Genomic DNA, 11,906 nt, shown 5'->3' on the forward strand with positions numbered 1-11,906 from the left:
GTTAGCAGGCAAGTGTCTTAGCCACTATGCTACCAGAGCTCCTGGTGATCTAAACCAAGATGTGAAAGTGGCGTATCTAGTTCCCAGTACAATAGCTGTGATTCAGAATACTGATTGAGGTACGATCACCATTTTCAAGGCATATTACCTTTGGACTGCTTTGCTCAGGCAATAGCTGTAGCAGATGGAGGTACCATAACATTATGTGATTTCTGGAAGAATTACAATATTCTTCAATGTATCTGGAACATTGTACCTTCGTGGGAGGAAGGTATGGGAAAATACATGTAGGAGATTTGGAAAAAAGTGCTGAGTTATGTGAGCGTGCTCCAAAAATTTGATCAGGATAAAAGGATGGACCACCACTCCTCTGTCAGTTTGTTGTACTGTGGTGGCGTGGATGTTGCAGTGAGGCTGGAGGCCATGCCACCAGTATTTCATATACCAGCAGGGTCAGCCATAGTGGACAGGTTTCAGCAGAGCTTCCAGACTAATACAAACTGGGAAGAAGGACAGGGCCATCCACTTCTCAAAGAATTGGCTGGTGAAAACCTTATGAACACCAGTGAAACACTTTCTGGAAAACTTTATGAATAGCTCTGAAACATTGTCTGACACAGTGTCAGAAAATGAGCTCCTCAGGTTGGAAGCCACTCAAAATAGGACTGGGGAAGAACTGCCTCCTCAAAGTAGAGTCAATCTTAAAGACATGAATGGAGTAAAGTTTTCAGGACCTCCCTTTGATGATGGGACATGACTCAAGATAGGGGAAAAAGCTGCAAACATCCATTAATAATCAGATCAGGCAATGTACAAAGTATGAATCTAGGAAAATTGGAAGTTGTCAAAAATGAAATGGAATGCATAAAGATCAATATCCTAGGCAATACTGAGCTGAAATGGAATGAATTTGGCCATTTTGAATCAGACAATCACATAGGCTACTATGCTAGGAATGACAAATTGAAGAGGAATGGCATGGCATTCATTGTGACAAAAAAATGCTTCAAGATCTACCCTGAAGTGCAATGCTGTCAGTAAGGGGATGATACCTACATATGCCTACAAGGAAGACCAGTTAATACTACTATTACTGAAATTTATGCACCAACCACTAAAGCCAAAGAGGAGGATATTGAAGACTTTTACTAACTTCTGCAGTCTGAAATTGGCAAAACATGCAATCAAGATGTATTGATTTTTACTGGTGATTGGAATGCAAAAGTTGGAAATAAAGAAGAATCACCAGTAGTTAGAAAATATGGCCTTGGTGAAAGAAGTAATGCCGGAGATTGCATGATAGAATTTTGCAAGACCAATAACTTATTCATTGCAAATACCTTTTTTTCAACAACACAAACAGAGGCTATACATGTGGACTTGGCCAGATCGAATACACAAGAATCAGATTGACTATATCTGTGGAAAAAGGTGATGGAGAAGCTCAACATCTTCAGCCAAAGCAAAGCCAGGAGCTGACTGTGGAACAGACCATCAATTACTCATATGCAAGTTCAAGTTGAAGCTGAACAAAATTTTAAAAAGTCCATGAGAGATAAAATATGACCATGAATATATCCCATCTGAATTTAGAGACCATCTGATGAATAGATTTGACACATTGAACACCAATGACCAAAAACTCAGCCAAATTGTGGAATGACATCAAGAACATAATACACAAGGAAAGCAAAAGGTCATCTAAAAGACAGGAAAGGATGAAAAGACTAAAAATGGATGACAGAAGAGACTCTGCAACTGGTTTTTGAATGGAGAATAGCTAAAGCAAATGGAAAAAATGACAAGACAAAAGAACTGAACAGAAAATTTCAAAGAGCAGCTGGAGAAGACAAAGTCAATTATTATAATGAAATGTGCAAAGACCTGGAATTAGAAAACCAAACAGGAAGAACACACTTGGCATTTCTCAAACTGAAAGGACTAAAGAAAAATTTCAAGCTTCAAGTTGCAATACTTAAAGATTTTGTGGGCAAAATACTGACTGATGGAAGAAGTATCAAAAGAAGATGGAAAGAATATACAGAGCCACTGTACAAAAAAAGAATTTTCAATGTTTATCCATTTCAGGAGATGGTGTATGATCAAGAACTGATGGTATTGAAGGAAGAAGTTGAAGCTGCACTGAAGGAATTGGGGGGGAAAAAAAAAAGGCTCCAGAAATTGGTGGGATACCCATTGAGATATTTCAACAAATGGATGCTGCGCTGGAGGTACTACTCATCTTTGCCAAGAAATGTGGAAGACAGCTACCTGGCCAAGTGACTGGAAGAGATCCATATCTGTACCCATTCCAAAGAAAGGTGATCCAAAAGAATGTGGAAATTATCAAACAATATCATTAATATCACACACAAGTAAAATCTTTCTGAGGATAATTCAAAAACAGTTGCAGCGGTATATTGACAGGGAACTTCCAGAAATGCAAGCTGGATTCAGAAGAGGATGTGGAACAAGGGTATCAAGATCAGATGGATCTTGGCTGAGAGCAAAGAATACAAGAAAGGTATTTCCTTGTGTTTTATTGACCAGCAAAAGCATTCAACTGTGTGGATCATAACAAATGATGGACAACATTGAGAAGAATGGGAATTCCAGAAATCTTAATTGTGTTCATGAAGAACCTGTACATAGATGAAGAGGCAGTGCTTTGAATGGAACAAGGAAGTACTGCATGGTTTAAAATCATGAAGGGTGTGGGTCAGTGTTGTATCTTTTCAGCATACTTATTCAATCTGTATGCTGAGCAAATAATCCAAGAAGCTGGAGTATATGGAGAACAATGAGGTGCCAGGTTTGGAGGAAGACTCATAAACAACCTACTCTAAGTAGATGACACAACCTTGCTTCCTGAAAGTGAAGATGACTTGAAGCATTTACTGACTTACTGATGAAGATTAAAGATTACAGTCTGCAGTATGGATTATACATCAGCATAAAGAAAACAAAAATACTCACAACTGGACCAATGAGCAGCATCATGACAAATGGAGGAAAGACTGAAGTTGTTAAAGATTTCATGTTATTTTGATCCACAATCAACACAAATGGAAGCAGCAGTCAAGAAATCAAATGTCATATTTCACTGGGCAAATCTGCTGCAAAAGACTACTTTAAAGTGCCGAAAGCAACAATGTCTTTTTGAAGACTAAGATGCACCTAACACAAGCCAAAATATTTTCAATATCCTTATATGCATGTGAAAGCTGGAGAATTAATAAGGAAAACTGAAGAAGAGTTGATGCTTTTGAATTGTGATGTTGGCAAAGAATAATGAAAGAACCATGGACTTCCAGAAGAACAAACAAATATGTCCTGGAAGAAATGCAGCTGGAATTCTTCTCGGAAGTGATATAATGGCCAGACTTTGTCTCACCTACTTTGGTCACGTTGTCAGAAGGGACCATTCCCTGGAGAAGGATATTGTGTTTGTTAAAGTGGAGGGTCAGGGAAATAGGAGAAGACCCTCAATAAAATGGATTGACAAAGTGGGTGCAATGATGGGCTTAGGTATAGTAAGGATTGTGAGTATGGCATAGGACTGGGCAGTGTTTTGTTCTGTTGTACATAGGGTTGTTATGAGTCAGAACCAACTCGATGACACCTAACAACAACAACAACAGTATGATGAAAGAGAGCAGTGGAAAAATCATCCATATAGCAAGAACACAGAATTTAGAACTTAGTATTGCCAAAGTAGAACAGCTCATAGATCACAAAGGTGAACTGACAGATTAGGACTTAATTTTGGAGGAAAGAAATACTAAAGAAGAAAAAAACAATGAGGAAGAGGAATGAGAGAAATTGTCAAAAAATTTTATAGTGAAAGGATAGCTGAAGTTTTTTCTGAACTAAATTAGGGGCTTCAGTTGCTGAAAACATGGACCCAGATGCTGATTGCTTTGGTGAAGTCAATAGCTGATTCAGGAATCAATGAGATGTTACCACAAAGTGTATGAGGATGACAAGAAAAGGATCATACAGACAATTGTTACCAATTTTCATTTGGTAATTTTCAACTTTCTATTAGAAATTTTCAATTTTCAATCCAGATGATCCAGAATCTACCATAAGTGAGTTATTACCACAACAGGCAAAATGCCAATGTTGTACAATTCTTCATCATTGTCAGAGTACATTTTTATGATTTGTGTATTTTTTTATGTATGTGTGTATGTAGTTTTAATTAAGTTTATATATAATGTTTCCAACCACCCAAAGACAAAGATCAGATCTATAAAAATACTGATAATAAAAACCAGTAACAATGAAAACAACAACAACAAAAAAGAGGTATTTGACTTACCTCAGAACCAACTTATGACGGAGTCATCAGAATGGAACCCCACCAAAAGTCAGGAACTACTTGAATATCCCTTACCTCGCTAGGCGAATTCTCCTGCGTGCAATTGCTCCACGATACCGTCTAAAATCATCCTTCAATGAAAAAACAAAGTAAAATTAATATAATTTCCTCTATTTTAGTACTCTCTTAAGTCAGTTGAAAGGTCTAATTAGGATGTGTTGTCGCTGCAAGAACTTTCTTCATCAATCAGGGCTGCCTTGGCTAAACTGACAAAACAGGGGTATGAATAAATATGCAACAATTGTAACTATTTTAGTTCTTCTTTTAAAATGAAGATTGTTAGCATTTTTGCTACCAGAATGATGCATATATCTCACTATAGAGTTCTTAGAAAAGTTGAAAGATGGCAATAACACAATTCCAAAATGAGAGAAAGAGATGTAGGTCAGACAAATGTCCAGTAGTACAGAGAACTGAGTATAAAGAAGTGGGGGCAGGAGTCAGATAGGGAACACAGAAAATGATATGCCACCACTAGGAGCATGTGGCCAAGTAGAAGGGAAGTGAAGGACCCATCATCTCAACAAATAATTAATGTGAAAAAAAATCCATTTTACCTTATCAGGCAGAAAAGAAAGAAAATCAAGGGGAAGTAGCCATAGAGGTTGTTGATGATGCAAGGAGAAGAGGGAAGACCTCTGTACGCACTGCTTCCCCCAGAATAACTGGTGTGATTATTGAATCTCACATGATAATAACTGACCTTTGAGATGGGCTTGATTCTGGGAAACGTGATGAGCTCTTCCTTGTCATCAATGGCATTATAAATAAGAAAAGCACTATTGATGTGCCTGCCACGGCCTTCAGACCATTCATGACAGTTAAAGGCCTCCACGCGCACTCCAACTTCAACACTGCAAAAGGACCACACAGATCAGCAGGCACAGATAGCCAGAGCACCAACAGGCCTCCCTGCCCACCACCACCACCGCCTCAGAGCAAACAAGACAATGAGGGCCCCAGTTTCTTTTGCCATCTGCAAATCTGTGCAATTATTGAAACCCATGTATAAGGTCAAGGGATCTGTTCGTACAAGCCCTTGGGAGCATTTCCACTTTACTTCTTATAAGTGGGGAAAGGTCCCTTGGACTTTATATACATACATAAACATATTTTGGTATGCAAGGTGATGGAGTGGGATTAAAGTTTTATTCTCTAAAAGCGGTAGTTCTATAATTAAAAAAAAAATACTGAAATTAGATAAGAATCACAGATATTCTCTTTCATACTTAAAAAGAAAAAAAAAAACACTGAATTAAAACTTTTCATTGTGTAACAAGAATTATAGAAATAAATGAGAAGTGGTTTGCATTTCATGATGGGAAATAGCAGGTCCATTATGAGTTGCCTGACCAGACAGTCACTGTGATACTTATAAATTAGTATTTACTAACTTTAAAAAAAAAAAAAAAAAAAATATATATATATATATATATATAATGTTTTAGCTTATGTTGTTGTTGTTAGGTGCCACAGAGTGGATTCCGACTCATAGTGACCCTATGTATTAGAGTGGAACTGCCTCATAGGGTTTTCTTGGTTGTAATCTTTATGGAAGCAGATCACCAGTCTTTGTCTTACAGAGCTGCTCAGTGAATTTGAATCTTTCGTTTATCAGCCAAGTGCTTTGCCATTTGTGCCACCAAAAATAAAATAAAATAAAAACCAAACCCATAGCTATCTACTTGATTCAGATGCTTAGTGACAGCATAAGACAGAGTAGAACAGCTCTATAGGGTTTCCAAGACTGTAAACCTTTATGGAAGCAGACAACCACATTATTCTCCTGCAGAGTGGCAGGATCTTTTGCTTAGCAGTCAAGCAATTACCCACTGTACCACTAGGGCTCGTATTTAACTTATAACCATATTATATCAGCAGGACGGGTACAAACTAGGATGTCCTAGGCCAACCAGGACATAGAGTTATGGTCATTATGAGAGAAAGCCAAATCTCACAATTTACTTGAGGAAGCCCCAAGCAGAAAAAGGAATTAAAATGCGTGTCTACTGATTTTGAAGATTGAGTGCAGTTTTGAGGGAAAAAATTGGGCAATGATTTTGTTATTGAGTATTCCAAATATCCACTGATATTACAAATGATCTACACTTATCCTCAGATTGAAGTAAAAAGAAAAATTTATGTGTAAGTGTGAATTCGCTTATAGCAGTCTAAGGAGTTCCTGGGTAGCACAAATGGTTAAGCACTCAACTACTTGTCAAAGGACTGGCAGTTCGAACCCATTTAGAGGAGCTTTGGAAGACAGATGTGGTGATTTTCTTCCAAAAGTCACAGGCTTGAAAACTCTACGGAGCATGCATGGGGTTGCATGAGTTGGAATTGATTTGTGGCAACTAACAACAAGAAGCCTAAAAGCCCTACACACACTTCAAACCAAAAAAAACCCAAACTCACTGCTATCAAGTTGATTCCAACTCATAGCAACCCCCACTGAGTTTTCAAGGCTGTAAATCTTTATGGTAGCAGACTGCTCCATCTTTCTTCCAAGGAACGACTGGTGGGTTCAAACCACTGACTTTTTGGTTAGCAGCCAAATGCCTTAACCACTATATCACCACTTTGTTGTTGTTGTTGTTGTTATGTGCCGTCGAGTCGGCCCCGACTCATAGCGACCCCTCCTTGGGTTTCCGAGGCAGTATCACTACGGAAGTAGGATTACCAGGTCTGAAATGTATTGTTGACAATGGCATTGAAGACAAGACGATCTCCAACTGTAGATGGTCCCCGGAACTTAAACATGTCCACAGACTTCAGAATGACATGTCCCCAGCAGAGGCGGCTGAAGAAACAAAGGGAAGGAGACAGAAAGAAGAAAGCAATCACTTTCTGAAATATTTTTGTGAACTGCTGATTCACTTAATGGTTACAATAGACAAATTCTCAATATGCTTTCTAAATAAACATTTATTTTAATTCAAAAGTGAAATAAAGAACTGAATTATGTTGAGAATGGTTCCATACACTATCTGCAAATATTCGTGGGAAATACCATTTCCCCAGGCAGTGGGATCTTTATAAGACACTGGTGCTTTTATTTTGTTCTTGTCCTCAATAAAAATACCTCTGAAGGACAAACCAATACCTTTTGTTCTAATCTGAGGGTTACATTCCTCCTGATGTATCAGGAGCACAGTAACAGATAGGGTGTTACTTGAAGTAAAAAGAAAAATTGATGTGTAAGTTTGAATTCACTTATAGCTGTCTAAGGAGTTTCTGGGTAGCACAAATGGTTAACCACTCGACCTGAGTGTTCCAGGTTGGAGTGGGGGATATGGGAAGGTAACTGCCAGCTAGTGCCATTCACATTGACTCCAATCTCAGAGTTAACCAAATTTGCCCTGTATCAAAAGACTAATTTTCTTCCCTACAGAAAAATTCCCTGGATTTCTTGTTGTATAAAGCCTGAAAGGCTATGAGATACACATTTTACAATTTTTGAGTGTGAAATACAAAGAATATTTAATCTAAGAATATTACTGCCATAATTTTCTACATTTTAGATTCCTACTGTAGTGATTCAATTACTCTAAAGAATTGTCAACATTAAATGAGCAGATTGAGCCACAGTTAATACATTGTAAGCCTTTACAATAGAAATGTTCAAATGGTTCATTGTCGTTAAGAATGACAATCTCATTTTAAAAACAAGCTTCCCTTATTTGTATGTGTTTCAGATTGTGGCAGATCCATTATAAGTTGGAAGGATGAATACAGGTTTCTAACCATAGTTATAACTATAGGAAAATTAATAATAAAATTCTTTATATTTGGGGAAAAGAAAACCTTAATAATTTTCAGTGATTACAAAAATTATCAGAAAGGTAGATCCTGTTCAAATGCATTTTCAGGGTACACCATGTTCCTTAAAGCTACTCATTTTCTTACATGATTCTGGTAAGAATAAAATAATTTTCTTGAAATGGAGGAGAGTTTAAAATTATACTTCCAAGTACTCCTCTTTTTCTCCACTTATTTTTCAGTTAAGCCTTTGGCCATAAAGATTTTAATCAACAACTTCAAAGGTCTGATCTAGTTGTAAGTTGCCTTTAGAAAGGTTTGTGACTTGATTGACTATTTTTAGTGTAGAGGCTGTCATCTAAGTCTATTCTGCATTTAATTTGTCATACACTATATTTACAATGAGTTGCAGTGCTGCAAGATCAGCATCCATAATTCAGAATAAAGTTTTAGAACTGTCATTTCATTATTATATTTGAACCCAAAATGGTAACATTTACCTTCAAGCAAAAGGACAGATCAGTCTTAAGGTAAACAGGTAAATGATTTATAGTTTTCTCATTTTGATAAAAGGCCATATTTTTCTCAGTCCTTTCTTTCTCTCTTTAAAGAGCCCAGTAACTGGATCTGGGGCTCTTTCTAGACTCTTCCCTCTTGTCCCCAAACCACACACTAAACGTCAAAGCTGAGAACCTTGCAGAAATAGTAGCCACTGTCTCCATCCAAGCCATAATCTGGCCACCAAATGTATTTCCATGATGATTTGCATGAGGTGGGAGGACTAGTTCAATGCTCTGAACAGAGGTGCCCCCCGTGGAAACCGTTCCTTCTTCTTCATCACATTTGGGATCTGAAAGGTTGATGTAAATATCAATGAAGGAGTTAACCACAGAACTTGGGGTTATGGCTTTTCCTTCCCAGCAGCACACTCAAATCATGGGATATTTCTAAAAACGAAATTATTCCCAAAGATTTAAAATCCCTGAGGAAGCAAAAACACATTTTGTTAAAGTGAATGACTTTCATTTCAGTGGTGGATACTTATAGTGAATCCAAAAAAGCCTTTTAGAGATCGTATTCCAATCGACTGAGTTCCTGGGTGGTGTAGAAGGATAATGTACTCAGCTGCTAATAAAAGGTCGGGGATTTGAGTCCACCCAGAGGCATGTTGGAAGAAAGGCCTGTCAATCTACTTCTGAAAAACCAGCCACTGAAAACCTGTGGAGCACAGTTGTTCTCAGATACATATGGGGTCTCCATGAGTCAGAATTAACTTATAGGCAACTGGTACTGGTTTATTTCAAACGATCTAAAAAGCCCACTAGAAGTTTGATTAAAAGAATGATTAAATTTAAATTTGAGTTGCATGAAGTGGAAGAAGGGCAGGTCAAGGCAGAGAGGAGCAGGAAGAATTTTTGGGAGGTGACAGATATGTTCATTATAAGCAATGGTTTCATGGGTGTGTGTATATATGTCAAAACCCATCAAATTGCAAAATCTAAATATGTACCATTTATTGTATTCTCTGTTTATCATGATGTTGCTTCTTGGTCTAGTTGTGAGGATTTTTGTTTTATGTTGTGTAATCCTTCCTGAAAGCTGTAGTCTTTGATCTTCATCAGTAAGTGCTTCCAGTCCTCTTTGCTTTCAGGAAGCAAAGTTGTGTCATCTGCATATCCATGGTTGTTAATGAGTCCTCCTCCAACCCTGATGCCATATTCTTCTGATATAGTCCAGCTTCTTGGATTATACGCTTAGCACACAAACTGAATAAGTATGATGAAAGGATACAACCCTGACACATACCTTTCCTAATTTTAACAGTATCCTATTTTTCTGTTTTGAATGGCTATCTCTTGGTGATGATAGATGGACAAAATATTGATCTTACCAAGGATTTTATTTTACTTAGATTCACAATCAATGCCCATGGAAGTGGCAGTCAAGAAATCAAATGACATATTGCCTTGGGAAATTTGCTGCAATAGACCTTTTTAAAGTGCTAAAAAAACCAAAGATATCACCTGAAGGACTAAGGTGAGCCTGAACCAAGACACAGTGTTTTCGATTGCCTCAAATGCATGAAAAAGCTGGACAAAACAAAGAAGACTAATGAAGAGTTGGGGTATCTGAATTATAGTGCTGGCAAAGGATACTGAATATACCATGGACTGTCAGAAGAACGAATGAATCTGTCTTGGAAGAAATACAACCAGAATGTTCCTTAGAAGTGAGAGTGGTGAGATTTCATCTCACATAATTTGGACATGTTACCAGGAGGGACCAATCATTGAAGAAAGACATCATACTTGGAAAAGCAGAGGGTCAGCCCAAAAGAAGAACACCTCACTGAGATGGATTGACACAGTGGCTGCAACAATGGGCTTAAACACAGCAACAATTGTGAGGATGGTGCAGGACTGGCAGTGATATTTTTCTGTTGAACATGGGGTTACTATGAGTCAGAACCTACTTGACAGCCCCTACCAACAAAAACATTTATTGTATGTTAATTATACTTCAATAAAATCGCTAATAAGAAGAGAACTTGAGCTATAAAGTTCCACAGACACTGAAAACCTGAAACATGTTTGTTGTACTATAAACTTCAGAAGGGGAATGTGGCCTTCTGTGGAAGCTGTTTTGTAATGAATGCAATCACTAACAGAAAAGACACAATACATTGCATTTCTCAGTGTCCTCTTGCTTGTTTTGAATCATATCTGCTTCATTTACTGACAAATTGGTTTTTATTCTCAACAATGAAGAAATCATTTGCTCTGACTGCAAAGAAGTAAAATGTATTCAATTATGTTTCCTGCATCATCAAGTGAATCACAAGCTAGGCTTAAATCTCACATGTTGGGGAAGTGGAGGGGGACTCAAAAACCAGGGGGCCTTTCCCGGTTGTGCTGTCAGAGGCAGAGCTGAGCTTGCAGTGTGAAAGCACACATACACCCAGCTGGCGTTGGGAACTGAGAACTGGATAACTCTCGGCATAGCCACATATAGATGAGCAGAGAACTATAGCTCCAGAGGCTTTTCATTCCATTTTCGGATGGAATTTTTAGAATTACAACTAACTGATGGTCTTTTTCCTTGGTTTTTGCTTCCTCCTTCATTCCATTGATCATTTTGGTCTCCTGCTTGAAGTATGTCTGTAGCTTCCCATTGTTCTGGTATTAAAGCCCCAAATCCTTCCCACGGTGTTCCAGCCCTTCCTTTCCTGTCTAGCCTATGCCTCCCTCTCCATCCCATTCAGCCTATTCTCACTCCACCCACTGCCCAAGTCAACATTGCCAAAATAAATCAAAGCCTCAAAATGAGCGAAGTTTTTTTTCCACATAGCTAAAATACAGAGGTTCTGAAACTTTCTAAGCCTTGTTTTCTAATCTATAAAATAGAAATAATACTACAAGCTTTGTGATTTCACGGAGTTAAGTGACAGCCAAAACTTGAAATCATGTTGTTGGTGGTGTTTTTTGTTTTTGTTTTGTTTGTTTTTTTAACTCAAGTCTAGTGCTATTTTGGGGGATATAACTGTACACAACACTTCTATAGGTGTTCTGGTGGCACAGTGCCTAAAGCATTTGACTGCTAACCAGAAAGTTGACTGTTCAAACCCACCAGCTGCTCTGTGGAAAGAAGATGGGGGCAATCCACCTCTGTAAAGATTTAATGCCTGGGAAGCCCAGTGGAGGTTGCTATAAGTCAGAATTAATTCAATGGCAGTAAGTTTGGTTTTGGAGTTTTTGGTAACATA

General features: G+C 38.0%; 1 protein-coding gene across 1 annotated transcript in view; it reads right to left on the reverse strand.

Moving 5' to 3' along the window:
- ACOT12 (acyl-CoA thioesterase 12) overlaps positions 1-11,906 on the reverse strand; it is a 77,420-nt gene that overhangs the window by 26,024 nt on the left and 39,490 nt on the right. The window contains exons 6-9 of the mRNA XM_042781331.1: positions 8,837-8,993; positions 7,065-7,184; positions 5,088-5,238; positions 4,400-4,455 (exon numbers count right to left, since the gene is read on the reverse strand). Coding sequence (XP_042637265.1) covers positions 4,400-4,455; positions 5,088-5,238; positions 7,065-7,184; positions 8,837-8,993 — 484 coding nt within the window. The remainder of the gene's footprint in view (positions 1-4,399; positions 4,456-5,087; positions 5,239-7,064; positions 7,185-8,836; positions 8,994-11,906) is intronic.

This window comes from Orycteropus afer, unplaced genomic scaffold (assembly GCF_000298275.1).
Source record: "Orycteropus afer afer isolate SDZICR_OR568_19922 unplaced genomic scaffold, OryAfe1.0 scaffold00107, whole genome shotgun sequence".
Classification (NCBI taxonomy): Eukaryota; Metazoa; Chordata; class Mammalia; order Tubulidentata; family Orycteropodidae; genus Orycteropus; species Orycteropus afer.